Here is a 19,368-nt window from a genome sequence, read left to right as displayed (position 1 = left end):
CTTGCTCTGCTCTTCTTTGAGGACACATTAAATGATCTTGGCAAGGAGTCAGCGTAAGATGAATCTCAATCAACTTAAAAAGTTAAATATGTACATAAGGCCATGATTTGAGAAAGTTCATCAGCTTGAAGGAATTATAAAGAGCACTCCTCCCACAAAATAAGAAAAAAGTTGTTTGACCTGGGGTTTTCTTGAATAAATGTAAACCAAGAATTGTGTACTAAAAGCTTATTATGAGCCTGGTTCTATAAAGCACTACGAAAATCTATCTAAGGGTCAAAACCTTGAGAGACTAAACAATGTTCTAACACATACAGGTCAAATGTGGTTAAATCACGGAGCTCTCCAAATCAGCTTTTTTAACTGGAATTTTATTCTATTAAACATTGCTTGTCATGGGAATTCTGTAATAGCAGTGACAGCTTCTGAAGCTCCCAGAAGCTCTTCACAAAAAAAAAAAAAAAAGAGAGAGTAACTAGATAGAAAGACCAAAAACCCATGGACAATATTTACAACAAACTTGGTGATCCAGTATCCCCACACAGCCCAAAATGCCACCAGGTAGGGACGAGGCACTAACGACCACTAGACCTACATGATGTCGGTAACTCGTGGGGTGTGGGGTGGATGCGAGAACAAAACACTAAAATAATGAGGAGATACAAACTGGAAACTACCAGTGAACCAATCTGAAGAAAGCACATGAAACTGAAAAGGATTTTTACCCAATCCATACCAACTAAGTGCAAAGGGTCCACTATAAGCTCGGAATGGGGGGGAACATTCTAGGCCCTATGAACTCCCATAACATGACCACAAAATGTCCCTTCCAGGACAGGGCCCCACACACAGGAGAAACTCCAGGAAATGATTCAAAACTGAGCAGGACAGGAATAATGAGATAAGGGAAGAGAAGGTTCAGATAAAAGTGGGAGAAGGAAATAGAGCAAGAAGATCTCAAAAAACAAGTGGCCCTATTTTTAAACATTACACGAAAACAACTGAAGAGAGAGGTCTGTGAAGTTCGAAGCTATCTTTAATAGCAATTCCTTCTAACACTCATGTCACTTAGAAAAGATCAACAGGAAAGAATAAAGGTCAAATCTCATACAAAGTTACCAGAAGCAGCAGCAGCAGCAGAGTAACATCTCTGCAATGACACCACACTGGAACCAAACACCCAGAAAAAAGACCAAAACGGTGACCCACTAATTCAGAACGAGCTAAAAGACACAAGATGTGAAAGAACATGCAAAAGGAGTTAAAAGACATGAAGTTATGAAAAAACAACTAAATCAGAAATTAGAAACATGCAGAATTAAAATGAAAACTTGGAAAAAAATTAGAAATAAAAGAACAAATATTTCAGAAATGAATACAAAATAAAATGGAACATGAGAACAAATAAACACAATAACAGCCTCAGAAAACTGGAGAGACAAAAGAAGAAAAAATCTTTAAATTAAAAAAAAATGAAGAAAGTAATGAAAAGGATCCAAGAGAAAGTGAGAAACACTGAAGTCAGGCAGCGAAGACCCATCACACAGGTCAGGGTCCCTGAAGAAGAAAACTCAAACAAGGAAACAGAATACTAAAAAACTAATTTAAAAAGGTCACTGAAAAAAAAACATGAAATTACATATGGAGAGAGCATACAACATGCAGGCATTTCTCATCTAAAAGAAACCTCTTCATATTTAAAGGAGTACACAGGTTACAGACAAAAGCACAAAGAACACACACCGTGCAAACACGGAACAGAGGATGGAAGGCGGCTGCCGTGGCTCCAGGCCACCGCAGAACAACTCAACACACCTACACCCTGCGGTGCTACAGGAGACCATCTGAGCCAGTTATATCTCTTTACATTTTCTAGTAGCCTCATTATAAAAAAGGAAAACGTGTAAAATTAATTTTAATAACATTTTATTTCATCATCTTTCTTCTCTGCAGAACTCCCATGGAAAACACAGTGATTTATCTCACCTTCATCTAAAGACTCAAGCATTGTGTCACAAAGCTATTTTTTGCAATGAACTGGTAATCTAATTACTCACCAATAGTTAAGACCAGGCTCAGGAAAAAGGATCAATGCAATACTTTCTTGAATCCTGTTCCAAGTAAAACAAACCTGCATAACTGCAGGATTCATGCAAAATTTAAGTTTCAACTGCCGTCAATATTCTAGGTTTTCTCTTGTTCCAGGTTTCTATTTTTTAAAGACAGCAGAGGTACCTCACCCGAATGCTGTGCCTCTACCAACTGCAAGACATTTTATCTCACAAAATTAATATGCTTTTAAAGAATAAAATTTATCATAACTTTATCTGAAATATACTACGTCAGAGAGTCAAAGAGGAGACAACTACTTTAATGTTTTCAGCCACTTTCATCCCCTACCTCTTACAATCCTTTACATCCCAATTTCACCATGGAAGATGGGCACAACATGACCACCAATATAACAAGCACCTGCGATTTTAGCTGCTTTTTAAGCCACAGAGAAGTACTTGAAGTATCTATCAATTCTCTTTTGCCCATTCTCCCTGTATTTGGCCTAAATGACTGGGAATTCAAGCTGAGACCACGGAATATGGCAAAGCCTACTGCTAAAGATTAATGAAAATTCATGATTTTAGCTTCCTTAGGAAAATTTTTTCTCTAAGACAGATTACAGTTTAAATTAAGGGGCTGGCTTGGTGGGGTACTGGTTAAGTTCGTGTGCTCTGCTTAGGTGACCTGGGCGCGGACCTACTCACTGCTCATCAAGCCATGCTGTGGCGGCTTCCCACACACAAAATAGAGGAAGACAGGCACAGATGTTAGCTCAGGGCTAATCTTCCTCAAAAAAAAAAAAGTTTAAATGAAGACAAGCAGGTCAATGCTATGACACATCTATTGCTAAATTAAACTAAAGTCTATGAAGTTACCTTACAGTGAGTTTTTGTAGGAGTAACAAGGTTCTAACAGAAATCTATATCCAGTTAGCTAGTGCTTTTATCCTGATGATAGAAAATATAAACAGCAAAAATGTTTGTTCAAAACATTTTTAGAACCTATCTTTCAGACTTAAGCCAAGACTCTTGTCACAGTCTTTTGAATTACCCAAGAGTGCAGAAAATTTTTATCCTGACATTAGAATTCGACTTTTGGAAAACACTGAATCACACTGCTAACTATGATACACCATGTGTATTCAAAGGCAAATAATGAAATGTTTTCTGAACTGCTGTGGTAACAGAGGACTGAGCACACAAAGAACCTCAAGAATGGACGAGACTTCAGTCTTCAAACTAGTCCCCATCTGCCCATTCGATGCCTAAATCCCAGCTACACATTTCCAAGCAGTTGTTCAGCCTCTGTGCAAACCATTCTGGTAATGAGAAACTCACTACTTTCCAAGGCAATTAATTTCAGTTTGGGATGGTTTGAAATATCGCAAAATACTGCCTTTTTAGTACCTGCATATACTGGAAGTTGCACACGCTAGCTTAAGTTATACTCCCTTATGGCTCCCTATGGCTGCTTATTTTGGGAATTTTACAAATACATAGGAAACACGGGGAGAAAAGAGCAGAGATCAAGAAATGAAAAAGACGCTATATACAAAATACAGGATACATTGGGGGGAAAAAGCTTGATTTTTTTCATTTTCTCTATTCTCCCTATTCATTGGCAAAGACAGCAAGCATTCTCTCACAGAATTATATCAAACCAAAGATTATTCTTGGCAGCCATTAAAAAAATTAAGCACATTCTGTGTTCCTAGCACTGTGGTAGCCACCACAAGGACTACAGATACACATATGATAGTTTCTAACTACTAGAAGCTTACAATTAAGTTAACTCAACAGACATGCACAAAAGTAAATAACAATATATGGTAATAGATAATTAAGTACTATAGTCAGAAGAAGGTTTTATTAGAGGAGAGGTTTCAGCTGGGCTTTAAAGAATGGGAAGGATTTAGTTTGACAGTAAGAATATGCAAAAAACATTTCCAACAAGGGCAACAACAAAACCAAAACAAAAAGTCAACAAACAAGGTCACACCATCAGATGGATTCACCAGGAAGAGCTGTCTCTATACAGCCAAAGCCATTTGTTGTAAAGCATCTGCAGTGAGGTCGAAGGTACAGGATGAAGCCAGATGGCAGAGGTACTGGGTTACCAATTTAAGGAAAATAAACGTTTATGATTCTCAGAGGAGAACCAATGCAAATCTCTTAGGAGAGAAGTAAAATGACCAAACCAATGTTCCAGGGAGATTATTCCGGACATGGGACGTAATGCAGAGGGAGAGAGGACGGTGAGAGGAAGATCAGGAACAAGCCGAAGCCCTGGACATGGTGGGAGAAACGAGAACAGAAAGCAACAGCAGCGACGATGGAACAGAGAGGCACAAGAAAGAAAGAAGGAAGAACCCCAGAACACTACGAGTTTTTAAGGTTAACTAGATCAAGGACATTAACTAAGAAAGAAAGCCAGTCTGGGCAACCAGATAAGTATTTAAATTTTAGATTTGTCAAGTTGCAAGTAAACAGATATCTACCAGTCTTAACATTTACAAATGCTATACATTAACAACTATGACTGCAGCCAAAATTTCCCAAATTGAAATAACTGAAACAACTTCATAAATCCTTTTTATCCTGTTTCCACATGGAACATATAGCGGTTTTCTTGATACTGTTGTAGAGCAATGGTTAATTCTGATATTCTATTCTTTATTCTACTCAAATGTACAATATCTGAAAAAAAAAAACCCATGCCTAGTCATAACTGTTCCTTTCTCTTAGCTTCTATCATTGCAGTAACAGCCAGCTTTTTTGCTTCATTGCAAAGCATTTTTCATAAAGCAACAAGACTTTTAATTACTTCACAAGAATTACTCAATACACAAAGATGAGTAGAAAAGGCAACGCCATGTTGACATTCCAGCATCATAGAATCAACCTAACTGGCTAACTCCAACCTCAGAGAATACACAACTGAAGCCGGGTATCTGAGGGTTACTGTAGATATTCAATAAGAACATGAATGCCTTTCAACCTTTTTTGTTTGTTTTCTGTTTTTTGTTCTTTTTGTTTTTTGTTTTTTGTTTTTGTGAGGAAGATCAGCCCTGAGCTAACATCCGTGCTAATCCTCCTCTTTCTGCTGAGGAAGACCGGCTCTGAGCTAACATCTATTGCCAATCCTCCTCCTTTTTTTCTCCCCCCAAAGCCCTAGTAAATAGTTGTATGTCATAGTTGCACATCTCTTCTAGTTGCTGTATGTGGGACGCAGCCTCAGCATGGCCAGAGAAGTGGTGTGTCGGTGCGCACCCGGGATCTGAACCCGGGCCGCCAGTAGCAGAGTGCGAGCACTTAACTGCTAAGCCACAGGGCCGGCCCAAATGCCTTTCAACCTTGTCCCCAACACAGACAAAGATGAATCTTGTCAATCTGCTGTTTTCTTGTTTAACTTAAGGGGTGGGTGACTCAGGGGTCGAGAGGATTTGTGAGCTTGTTTTGCAGAAGAAAGAGAACGCCTTTGAAGAGGCTGTGATCAGTGGATGGCGGGGCCCGCAGCAGCCCTTGATGCCCAGAAGTCAGATTGCCCAGGGGCTTATCGGGAGTGACCCCTTTGTTTTCCAGAAGCTCCTCCTGCCAGGCCCCTTAGCTCTATAAAACCCCCTGCTCTCTGCCCTTGTTAAGCAGATTTGAGAGAACTTATGCTCCCACCTTCTTGTTTTGGCCAATTCAAATAAACCTTTCTCCATCTCCAAGCACCGATGTCTCAGTGTTTGGCTTACTGTGCATCGGGCACAGGAACTTGAGATTAAGAGGTTTGGAATCACAAAAAAAATGGATGCTTAGGAAAATTACCAATTACTTCATGCCAAGGATTTCCAAGGTTTCTTACCAGTTACTTCATGCCAAGCATATCCAAGCTTTCTTAAGAATGACAAATCCATGAACACCAAAGGTCTCTAACAGACAATCTAAAAAAAGAACTGAAACTCATTGTAGAAGTCACTATTGGAAACAGAGAGGAGAACCATCTGCGCAGAAATATAACAGCTGAATCCACAAGAGTAAATGAGTTTTCCTATGGAGAAAGACAAAAGAACAAAAAGGTCTAAAGACAAAACTCTAAAAATCTCCAGCAAGAGGGAAAAGCAGGAAAAGAAATAGTAAAAAAATATAGACTAAATAAACAAAGTAAAAGATGTCGGATAGTAACTTTAGCTTTCGTTACAAAGAAAAAGCTTCAAGAAGGCAGTGGTTAGTGTCAGGTGAAGCAGGAAGATCAAGGAGGAGATGGATGGAGAGTTGGATTTAGTCATCAGGAGTAACTAGTGCTCTTTGTGAGTGCAAACTTCGCAGAATGATGGGAACAAAAATGAGTTAGCAGAGGCAAAAGTAAGGTAAAGAAATGAAAAAGTAAGTGAAGACCTTGCTCAAGAAATTCAACTGCTAAAGGAAGATAATAGCTAGTCCCTAGAAGACAGTGGCTGGCACACTGTGAGTACTTAATAAATGCTTACTGACTGAACAAGCAAACAAATGAATAAGTAAGTATAGCAGTGTCAAGAGCTGTATGTTGAGGGAAAGAGGGTCTTGAGAGAGACTTTTTTACGGAAGGCTGGGGGGGGGGGCCGGTAAGGCAACAAGTTTCAAAGAAGAAGAAAGTTTAAACAGGCCTCCAAGTGAATATAATTTTTTTAATTGGATGGGAAAGCAGGAAGGAAGATTGAGAATAAAAATAAAGGCAGAGAAACTAGCAACCACCACCGTCTTCCACTCTGGCCCTAAAACAAGAACAAAAAAAAAAAAAGCTGGAAGTCAAAGCAGAAACATTCAGAGGTTGGATGAACAGAAAATGGGAGGGAAGAAAGCTTCTATTCTCTTATTATAATAGTAAACACGATGTGAAAAGAGCTGGGTTTAAAGATCTTTCCTTCTAGCCCAAATATAGTCAAAGCTAAAGTAAAAACGGTAAAGATAGAAACTGAGGGAGTGGAAACGCCTAGAAAATGCTGAAGGCAAGTTCACTAAGGACAGATCATATCCCTATGGAGACTGGGCAATTTCAAAGGTAAAGTTCCCAAGATATATTTTTACAAAAGAATAAATTTAAATTGTGTGGGCTTCGCGTTACCAGGAAAACACTAAGTACATATCAACAAATGACATGAGTAGGGGGTAAACAAAGAGCCTGTAAGAAAAGATACTGAAAGATTTATAGAAACACAACGTAACAAAAGGGCTCCAAAAGCTATCAAGATAAATACCAATACACGGAGTATATTTTGTAATATGGACAAGGTCTCATTGAGATGTTTTATTAAGCAACACAATTTACAAGGCTCTCTGCAAGTGAGCTAAAAAACTTGAGAGCACAAGTAACATTCCTCTGTAATAAAAATAAAGTACTCCTCATTTTTACTCCTTCAATACATGCACTGAAAAAAGAGTAATTAAGAATTTTAAAAAATGGAGGAAGATGGGCACAGATGTTAGCCCAGGGCCAGTCTTCCCCGGCAAAAGAGAGGAGGATTGGTGTGGATGTTAGCTCAGGGCTGATCTTCCTCACAAAAAAAAAAAAAAAAAGAATTTTAAAATAATGGGGAAAAATGGTAATCAAGACTTAGGGTTAATGAATCAATACAAAATAAAAAAGAAACGCTAAAGTATTTGTAAAGGTAAAAAAAAGGTGGCCTTTTCCAAAAATTTGAGAATTACCTGACAATAAACCCAAGATCAAAGACATTTAATCTGACCATGAACCACATTATAAAAAAGAATTTTGATTCAAATTTAAGGTGAATAACTCTATTTATATGCTAACAAAAAATCAAAATAAGTTTTGGCAGATAAATTATTTTCTTTTAAAAATAAGCATACAGCAATTCTAACAGTTATAATATGGTAGATGCCTACAAATTGACTTACACACATACAACATATATATATATAAATAATTGATATAAATACAGAATATACAGTATCAGTTGATAAGTAACCTTGAGGCAAAACTTAATAAGTAGTTACACTTTACAGAGTCACAAAAAAAGGGAACAATTTCATTTAATTACTTGACTGGGCTCAAAGATTAAATCATGGTTCCACATTTACTAATAAAAGATTAAAAAAAAAAAATAGAACTAACCAAAACTAAGTATAGTCTTTGAAAATCAGAAACGTGATTTTCATGAAATGTTGGCAGTGGTGGTAGGGAAAACAGAGAGTAGAACTATATGTGCAGTGAAAGTACTTCTCTTACTTCTATAAATAAATACTTCCAATCATTTTTTATATCAAAGAAATTCTCATAAAATATCATATGAATAAGGAACACACACAAATACTATAAAATATTCATATGAATAAGGAATAAATCACATTGTGATCTTCACTTTCCCTAATCTGAATTAAGAGTCAGAGTTAATAAGAACGAACTTCAAAGTTTTATTTATTTATTTATTTTTTGTGAGGAAGATCGGCCCTGAGCTAACATCTGCCAATCCTCCTCTTTTTGCTGAGGAAGACTGGCCCTGAGCTAACATCCATGCCCATCTTCCTCCACTTTATATGGGACGCCGCCACAGCATGGCTTGCCAGGCGGTGCGTCGGTGCGCGCCTGGGATCCAAACCAGCGAACCCTGAGCCTCCGCAGCAAAATGCGCGCACTTAACCGCTTGCGCCACAGGGCCGGCCCCAAACAAACTTCAAAAACTAAAAATTCCAGGGGGGCCGGCCCAGTGGCGTAGTGGTTAAGTTCACGCATCCCGCTTCAGCGGCCTGGGGTTCACAGGTTCAAATTCCAGGCGCAGACCGACACACCACTCATCAAGCCATGTTGTGGTGGCGTCCCATATACAAAACAGAAGAAGATGGGCACAGATGTTATTAGCTCAGGGCTAATCTTCCTCAGCAAAAAGAGGCCGATTGACAACAGACGTTAGCTCATGGCCAAGCTTCCTCACAAAAGAAAAAAAAAATCCAAAGTATAGCTAAACTAACATAAGGGGATAGAAGTCAGTTTAGTGGTTGCCTGTGGGAGGCCTGGCTCGAAACTGGCACAATGAAACTTCCTAGGATGACAGAAATGCTCTGTATATCTTCAACAGGGTGTTGGTGTCACAGTACAGACATTCACCAAGACACACAAAACTCATATCTGTAAATTATTCTCTGTAATTAGATCTCATTTTTTTTAAAAAAAAGTAAAAAAATCATAATGCCAAGGTATAAACAAGAGTTGAATTATATGGAACATAGCTACCACCACAGGAAACAGGATATGCTTAAATCCGAAGAAAAAGCAACCTCAATAGACAACTGATGTGATTACTTAACTATTCATCTCAAAATGCCTTAGCATCCAATACTACTCAAAATGAATTAATTATTTTTGGCAAATATTCTCAAAAAGTAATTCATTTATACTCAATAATACTGCACAATGGATCAATTTTGTGTATTTTGTATTTACTCAGTAGTATATGTAGCAACCAACACACTACAACTACAACAGGAAGCTAAATTCCTTAAGATCAGAAAGATACTCAAGGCAGGGCTGCTGAGGGTCTTACACAATGAACAAATGGACTAACACTACTACTAACTGACGAGCTAACATTACTGAGAGTTTAAGATGAGCCAGGGACTGTCCACTCACTCGATGCTCACAGCAACCCACAGAAGCAGGCGCTGCTCCTTCCCACTTCACCAAGGAAGAGGCGAAGGTGCCTGAGGGTAAGGATCCTGTCAAGACCACCAAGGTCTACCTCTGGGTCCTGAACGTGTTGTACCTCCATAACCCATTACAAACCCAATTTACCTTTTCAAATGACACGTCACATTTTCTTAAAGGCAACTTAAGAGACAACATCATGAAATCTATTACCGCAGTGACCACAGAGACGTCATTAAGAACACTGCCTTAGGGCCGGCTCCGTGGCTTAGCGGTTAAGTGCGCGCGCTCTGATGCTGGCGGCCCGGGTTCGGATCCCGGGCGCGCCCCAAGGCACCACTTCTCCGTCCAGCGCGAGGCCGAGTCCCACGTACAGCAACTAGAAGGATGTGAACCTATGACATACGACTATCTGCTGGGGCTTTGGGGGGAAAAAAATGAATAAATAAAATCTTTAAAAAAAAAAAAGAACACTGCCTTATATGAAGCATTCAAAAAGCTCTGCTTCCTTGATGTCACAAGCAAATTTTCTCCTCACGAATCTTGAAAATACATAAAATATCATATTTCCTTTTATGCCCTAGCCAGCAAAAAACTCAAAAGCTAATTTGACTGAACTAAATAAATCATGCTTGACTTTATAGCCTGAAGATCTCTATTTTTTTCCTTTGAATGTTTTTAATCTTTAATTTTTAAAAACATTTAAATCTCTGCTCCATTTAGAATTTACTTTGGCACAAATATGTCTTCAGTATAGAAGTTTTACTTTCTTTAACCAAATCTACGTATTTTTTTTTAATAACCCACTCCCCCCACCATTCTATTCTATTCTTTCTACTCTTACCTCACCCCAGCCACGCCAATTTTTGTGTTCTTTTTGTTTGTGTCTGATTCTGAGGTATGTATACATATCACTGAGGTTCAACTACACATATTTGTGTATTTAGCCTTCATATTAACTAAGTCATTTCCAAGGACATAAGAAAAAGTAGTATAATCCCAGTGTAAATGATAAAGCCAGGAGAAATAATCATTTTTACATTAGCAGTCAACTTTAAGGGTTAGAAAGTATGCTTTTGAGAATTTAAGATGGTCATACTGGAAAAATGGCAAAACCTTAAAATTATAAATTTGTCTCTAACAAAGCTAACCCACTTGAAACAAATCCAAATCAGTCATTAGAACATTTGCTAACTATGCTGTCTTCTAACTATTAGGCCCTGTCTGAAAATCAAGAATATCTCTGCAGGGAAGGGAAATCCTGCAAGTCCGTTCCCAGGCTGGCAGGGGTTTATCCTTTACCTCTACCCAGGCTCCCTCTGCTGACAGGAAAACAAAACAGACTACGGAATTATACTGGCAAATTTCATCAACACAAGGGAAACGAATTCATTTTTTAAATACTGCAAAATCAATATTTTAGATAAAAGTAGATTAAAAACTGACTTTAATATAGACCCAAGAAGAAATAAACATCCAGGAACTGACAATTCAAATAACACTCAAATTTTATACGTGGCACATGCCATTTCGACATACTACTTTTAAATGTTAATTCTCGGATGCAAGAAGCATTAAAGATTTTAAATTCACTTTAAATATTTTTAATAATTTCTCGGTAAGGAAATGTTTACCTGTATCTGTTCCGGTGTCCATTGGTCTAGGTTGACTGACTTGACCCTGGATATATGAACTCCAAGATTTCTATGGATTCCAGCACATCTGATGCAAATAAACACACCAATATTCCAGGAAGCCCATCGGGGACCTAATTAAGAAGATGAAACAAAGAAAAGTAAATATTAAAAACCAAAATAAACATCATGACAGAATAGTAGAAGCATTCTGGTTTTTTATACAATTATAATGGAGGCTTACAGAATTTATGTGCTCAAATTTTCAAACGGTACCAACAGTGGCTTGCTAAGAAGACACGTGGGTTGGCTGTGCTGAAAGGTTATAAATCAACCTTCAGCAACCTTAATAATATTTACAAATTTTGCTTTCCTAGAAACCTTCCCCCAAATCTAAGAATTTAGAAGTAATTTATATGTGAACAGTTTTTTCACGCAGCATACTTGAACCAGGAGTAGCAATATCCTGCAGTGAAAAGTAAGCTCTTTATTAAATGTGTAAGATAGTGCTCAAAAAATCACCAACAAATAAAAGTCAAACAAAGAGATTTTAAAAAATGAAACGCAGAAATTAGTAAGAAAAAGACAACCAACCTAACAGAAAATTGGGCAAAAAGACATGAATGGGTAATTCACAGAAGAAATGCACAGCCAATAAACATATGAAAACAGGCACAACCTCAAGGTAATCAGGGAAAATGCCCTGTAAAATCAATGACCCCATTTTGCACTCAATACAAAACTTGAAAAGTTGGAAACTTTTTTTAAATTGATTAATACTAAGTGTTGGCAAAATTTAGTAACAAGGAAACAACAAGGACTGCCTCAAGAAGCCTTATATCAACATGGATAAATCTCAAATCTAACCCGGAGACTAAGAAAGGTTACAGATGAACTGAGGCCTGCTATAAAATGTTAGGTTCTTTGGGTCATGGCCAAAAAACTCTGAGAAACACTGTAGAGAAACTCATACAAGCATACAAGAATACAAGCCTTAGCCTTACTATTCTTCATACCTCTGAATGTATTCTTTCATGCTAATTTAAAATGTTCTTATGATTATTTTCACATATTGCTTGTATAATGAAAAAATAAAAGTAGTATCCAGAAATTATGTCACATGTTCAGAAGCTTGTACCTCACAGATTCCTATAAATCACTTGATTATGAAAAAAATATACACAGTAAGAGAGATCAAGAAAACCAAGCTTTTTTAAAAAATTTAGGCTTCTGTTTCAAGCACATACTTTTTATCTAAAGGTGAAAGTTAATCTACAAAATAACACTGAAGCAAGTAATTACAATGCAGTAAATAAAACTAAATACATCCCCCCCCAAATTCCTTAATTACACAGGAGGTAGACTATGCATATACAATTTATGCCAAAATCCTGCTTTTAAATTTGAGGAATGACACCTATAAACTGACAAACATCTGGGACATACATGCCCTGTTTAAATATCTGTTTGACTGCTAATGGTGTCAAAATGAATTAGAGGCCAAAGACCTGGACTGTCAAGCCCCCTGCCACCTTTCAGCTGCATAAATCGCCCTCGACTAACAACACATGGAGCAACGAGGTTCTCACCTGTCAAAGGAGTGAGGACTGGCTGCCCTCAGCACCTAGGTGAGACTTGTAAGAAAAATATTTTGAAAGTTTTAAAGCACTACTTAAGTGCAAGTAACCCTCATATGAAGAAATTTTGCAACACTTCTCTAGAGAAGTTTCTGCATTGGTCTGCAAAACAACTGTATCTTATCTTTCCTCAAGAACAACTCCCAAAAGGGCAGGGAGTCCACAGCATGATGGGAAAACAAGATTTTCAATGCACTCTATGTGTGGTTTCATTTTTGCTCTTAAAATAGAATGACTCCCCTCAGAATATCTGCTAGACCCACAGCCAAATACAAATGCAGACTTTTCTCCATAGCACAGTTTTCCTGAAGCAGCAAATGCAGTGACTGAATGGACTAATTAGGAAGCATCACTTGCACAACGTGACAGTGACTGCCCCTGCAGGTAAAAAGCTGCAGCATCCAAGACAGTGGTGCACTTTTACAATACCCACAGATGATAAAGGGAGTAAAATGTACAAAAGCATCACACAATAATAATGCTGCAGTAATAGGAAAAAATGGCTACATTACTATAAAGCAAAGCTAGATGTAATTAAATGTTAGGTGATGCCCAGGTTTTACACAATTTAAGGCTATAAAAACCATTTTATGATTCCTGCAACAACAACAACAAAAACTGTGCATTCCTTACGAGAAACTTTAACCCAATGACTTTTCACACATTGAAACAATAATGTAATTCTGTCAATGCATTTTTCTTTGGAAAATAACTATCATATCTTAACAATACAGTTGGGAACCCCCAAAAATAGATTTTTAAAAGCCTAACTGAAACTACAAATGGACTGATTATCTGCTCTATAAAATCAGCCTTACAAATTTACCTAAAATTGCCTTGATAAAACAGTAGCTGTTCAACATAACTGTCCTTCAATTATTGGTAGGAAATCCTCATTTTTATTTGCCCAACTATTCAGTGAATACTTACCAACTCTGTGCCAAGTAAATGCTGTTAAAAGACCACAGACACAAAGGCAGAAAGCCAAGTTCCCAGATGCAGGAGGCCAAGCCAGGTGTAAACAAGTATAACCACGTAAAACCAATCTGTGAAATCCAGTCAAGTTCTAGATGAATAAACCCTTATACCAGACAATCTATTCACATTCTCTGTCTCACACACACACATGCTTACACACACATACCTATGTTTGTAAGTCTATATGTTATATGACATATCTTTATACACATACACACTCACATAAGACACCCTAAAGATATATTTTAAATGGTAGATCACAGTTCATTAATTTAAACTCAACAAGTATTTATTTTTAGAAGAGAATGAAAAAATAAGATACAGGTGTATCACATGAAGGAAAAATATAATTTTGCTAAACTTTTTAAAAAAAATCAGTAACATATGTATATATGTGTATAGACACACATACACACACAAACTGAGTCATTGTAAAATGTTGTTCCTCTGGGTCATGGTGGAAAAAGGCTGAAAAACACTAGAAAGAAACTCATACACGCCTTCAAGAAGCCATACACCAAAATATTTATAGCAGTGTGGTTCCTAAAACAATTGGAAATAACTTCAATGTTCACCAGTATGTTTATCTCACCATACAACGGAATACTACACGACCATGAAAATGAATAAACTGCACATATCAACGTGGATAAATCTGAACTATAACAGAGAGTAATCAATTTTAGCATAGTGTGATATATACATAAAGGGCAATGGGGACCCCAACTAAGGAGACACAGTCAGCTGGAAGGCACGCGGGTCTCACAGAGGAGGCAAAGCCTAAGTAAAATCTAGAGGCTGACTCCTAGGCAGTAGGCACAGATTATGCCAAGACACATTCTTGGCAAAGGCTAAAAAAGGTGCGGTATGGGAGAGGACCTTGGTACAGCCGAAGGGTAGAGTATGAGAGTATTTGGGGAAACTTTCAGGAGATGATGGGAGGAGGCCACACAACAAAAGGCCTTATATGGCAGGCTCACTAGTTTACCCTGGCCCCCACAGAGAAGGCCCCTAACACCTCTTCCAAGCCCACTACGGTACTCCCACTCACTACGATGATTACCCATGTCCTCTCATGCCTTCGTCTGCTGCTTCCTCTGCCCTGAGTGTTTTTCATCAGCTCTTTACATGCCTGGCTCACTTTGTCCTGTGGGCCTCAGTTCACAGGAGGACTTCCTGCCTGCTCACAGAGGACTTCCATGAGGACTCTACTAGAGGTGCATCTCCCAGGTTACTTCCATCATTTATAACACTCATAACAATCTATTTTGAAGTTGACACAAAAACCTAAGGTAACCAAATAGATGAAGACAAACAGATTAATAGCTGAAGGATTTAATGATTTTAGCAGCTAAGTCTTAAAACTAAGAAAGGTTAAAGAAATGTACAGTCACTTCTAGAGGAGTGTCTCTCAAACTCTAATGTGCATGCACACCCCTAGGGATATAATGAAAATGCAGATGCTATCTCTGCAGCCCTGGAGTGGAATCTGAGATTCTGCATTCCTAACAAGGACCAGTGATGTCCATGCTGCCATCCACAAACCGCATTTTGAATAGCAAGATTCTAGATTATTCTTGACATGGTCTTTAACTCCAGCATTCAGCTTACTTCCTGATCTGCTTTCACTATTCTTATTGAGTATGCAACTTAAACTGTGAAAATTTATTTTAACAAACTAGGAAGTAAATCTGTTGAGAAAAAAATTCAAAGCTTATTTTGAATTCAAATGTCAGGTTATCTTGAGTTATCCACATCACTATCTCACTAAAAACAACACGAATAAGCTAGCATCAACTAAACTAATATGAGTAATTTCATCATCACAATCACACTAAAGCAAGGCTCTAGTAACAGGAGAGACGCTGACATTTGGCCTCGCTAATGTTAGCACCCTGACCGTCCCCATCATCAGTGAATACCTAGGGAACACTGATAATCCAACACACCATATTAGAGGACTGATAAATGTAGCAGCAATAAGAACAGAAATGAACAAATGTGAGAATCACCAAGAAGAACCGACAGGACTTAGTGATTAGGAAACACAGGGAAAAGGGAGAGATAAGATGTCTGAACTTCTGCTTTCTATTTGGGATTTAAAGCATAAAGGTACTTGCAGAGTCAGAAAACTGTGGAGATCTGCTGTATGCTTTAAATGATAGCAACACATCAAGATAAAAATGTCCAGTAAGCACTTAGAAATATAGAACTAAAGTTCAAACTGGAATATATATATGAGCATCTTCTTCAAGACAACAGCTACAGCCCCAAAAACAAAAAAGAGCCAAAAAAGCAGAGTACGAAGTCTTAGGGAGAAAATGAAAGGCAGTGCAAAATCAGAGAAGGCTAAAGTTTTAAAGAAAAGATGGTCAACAATGTCGAAAATCTGACAGAAGTCAAGAAGAATGGGGCTAGGAAAGAACAAATGGATGTGTTAACTGAGAGGTCACAGATAACCTCACGGAAAGCAGGCAGGAGGGAGGGAGGGAATTCACCCATTCTGAATTCCATTATCAGATTAAACCCTATGACTGTTTCAGTTTCCAACTCCAAACCGTGAACACAGTTTTCTATTTCCCTATATTTTGTTTTTATGACCATCCATAATCTTGATCCTTGTTAAATCAACTTTACTTCGCACCAACTCAGGGAGCCAATCAGAACAGACTCCTTGCTTTCCCTGGAATACAACTCAATTATCCTGTCTTGACACTTTCCTGAACACCATTTCCCTTGCCCAGAATGTTCTGCTTATGATCATACAAAGCCTACCTCATCTCCAAGGCCTAACTAGACTCCCATATTCTCCATAGTGCCTTTCCTTATGACTCCGTCCCTCCATTCTCCTTTCCTATAAACGTTACAGCCCATGACAGCTTGCCCCACACAACATGCCACAATAGGAACCTGCTATGTTTTCAGTCACGTTGACTAATGTAGACGGTAAACTTCTCACTGGGCAGACTTTATACGGCCTTCCACATCACCTACATAGGGGAACAGGCAGCATAACAAAAAACGTGCTAAGGCTGATGCCTTAGTCAAATACACATCTTCTTTGTTACTTGAAGCAATTCATCTACTGCTTTAAAAAACAGAAACAAAAGCAAAACCTGTGTGGCAGAAGCTGTTGTCTTTAATATTCATTTTTCCATTCTTCTTTTTACAATAAAAGCCCTTAAGATTTAGCTAGAAACATGGCTGCCTAGATAGAGACGACATTTCTAGCCTCTCCTGCAGCCAAGTGTGGCCACACAACCAGGTTCTGGCAAATGGAATGTGAGCCGAAATGATGTGTTTTGCCATTAACCGAACTGGGCCTGTGTTCCCAGGCCTCCACCTCTTTCCCGTTAGCTGGGAGACGATAAGAAACGCACCTGCTACCTTGGATCTGGATATGAAAGCCCCACGTTGAAGATAACAGAGCTACTCTATCCACACTGGACAGTTCATCTCCAGACTGAGATGTGAAGGAGAAATAAACTACTATCCTGTTTAAGCCACAGTATTTTGGGTTTTTTTTGTTAGAGCAGCTAAGCCTGCAACCTACCTAATTCATCAAGCATGATATTTGCAAGTTGGTGGCAGTAAACAGAATGTACCAGTGATTCAATCTCTTATTTCAGAGCCAAAATTCTAAAAGAGGGGTGAAAGAATAATACAGCACATTTTCACCAAATCTTAGTTTTCTAGATTCAATTTAAATACCAAATACGTATTAAGTGTCTATTTTCAACAAGGTATTAAATGAAGAGGACAAAACACAGGTCCTGCTTTCAAGGAGCTTGCACTCTGGTAAGTCACACAGCAGTTATAGTATAAAGGATAAACAGTGGGGGACACAGCAGAGGAACAGATGAACACTGACCAGGGCTATCAGTGCAGGCTTTGCAGAGATGGAGGCATTCAAGGCGATTACCAAAGATAAGTCCAATTAGAGCCAGTCAAGTCTGGACAAGGTACATTCTGGTTAAATGAACAGTGCCCCTCCCACATTGAGGAGTTTCAGTCATGCTGTAATGCTGTAGCCAAAAAGTACAATATTGCAGTACCTGATTACTACTAAGGTTCTTTAATTTAAATACTGATTTGATTTTTTTAAAAGTTGTGATATACATACGTCTAAAATTTATGTAGTGCCAAGTGACTAATAACTTTCAGATAGAGATGAAAGAGTTTTAAGATACAGAACCTCTGTAGAAAGTAGAAATATGAAGTTTACTGAATGATAAATCATTATATATCTAAATAATGTAAAAAATACTATATCTAAAAAATGAACAGGAATTTTTCTGAGAACTCAATGTATGTACCTTGTAGCTATCACACCATTTGAGAAATAAAATGAAGTTGTATGCTCTTCTGAGAAGAAACTTCTAAGTTTCTGATTACCCTGATAGACTAGCAAATAGAAAAGCTTCTTTGAATTTTTTAATAAATAAAAAATAAAACATGACGAGGGACAGAAAACTTAACGCTAATTACTATCAGTAATTTCCTTTTAAGACTTAGTTCTTCTATAAAGCCTTCTCCAATTCCCCCACAACACTTTTTTAATAACATTTATCACAATGATTTACAGTTAATTGTTTTAGCTATATTTTCTGAGAAAGTGATCTCTTTGAGAATAGCGACTTCACTTTATCCATCTCTGTATGCTCTGGACTGAGCACAACGTCTCTATAAAAACGTAGGCAGAGTCTCTAGCTTACAAATGTTAGCTAGGACCTTGAGCCACCTGAGTTACTGCTGCCAAAACTGCCAGGAGAGTACTTTTAGAGGAAACCACCATCTTACTGACTATGCAAGACATCATTCATCATATTTCCAAATACACTGTCTGATTTAATCCTAATAAACAGGTGAGGCACATAATATTACCACACCGTTCTCGGGACTGAGAAACTTAGGGTCAAAACATAAGGAAAAATGCTAGAAAGCAGGAGAAAGCCAAGACTACGCCATGGGTAGATCCTAAAATGCAACTGTGAATACTTTGTGTCTCCTACCACAATACTTCCATCCTCCCAAACAAAATCCCCTTACACTGGCTGACTGGTTTTACTCTATTCTTTTTTTTTTTTTTTTTAATTTTTTGTTTATTGCAGTAACATTGGTTTATAACATTGTAAAAATTTCAGGTGTACATCATTGTACTTCTATTTCTGCATGGACTACATCATGTTCACCACCAAAATACTAATTACAACCCATCACCACACACATGTACCGAATTATCCCTTTCACCCTCCTCCCTCCCCTTCCCCTCTGGTAACCACCAATCCAATCTCTGTCCCTATGTGTTTGTTTATTGTTGTTATTATCTACTACTTAATGAAGGAAATCATACGGTATTTGACCTTCTCCCTCTGACTTATTTCACTTTGCATTATACCCTCAATGTCCATCCATGTTGTCACAAATGGCTGGATTTC

The 19,368-nt window shown here is 38.0% G+C and overlaps 1 protein-coding gene across 4 annotated transcripts in view; it reads right to left on the bottom strand.

Moving 5' to 3' along the window:
- Positions 1 to 19,368, bottom strand: part of SMAP1 (small ArfGAP 1) — a 152,644-nt gene that overhangs the window by 96,547 nt on the left and 36,729 nt on the right. For all 4 annotated transcript variants that reach the window (XM_087438791.1, XM_087438792.1, XM_087438793.1 and 1 more), the window contains exon 2: positions 11,316 to 11,449. In XM_087438791.1, coding sequence (XP_087294917.1) covers positions 11,316 to 11,449 — 134 coding nt within the window. The remainder of the gene's footprint in view (positions 1 to 11,315; positions 11,450 to 19,368) is intronic.

This window comes from Ceratotherium simum, chromosome 13, assembly GCF_057802395.1.
Source record: "Ceratotherium simum simum isolate JZ-2026a chromosome 13, ASM5780239v1, whole genome shotgun sequence".
Lineage (NCBI taxonomy): Eukaryota > Metazoa > Chordata > Mammalia > Perissodactyla > Rhinocerotidae > Ceratotherium > Ceratotherium simum.
This window is presented reverse-complemented; position numbering and strand designations above follow the sequence as displayed.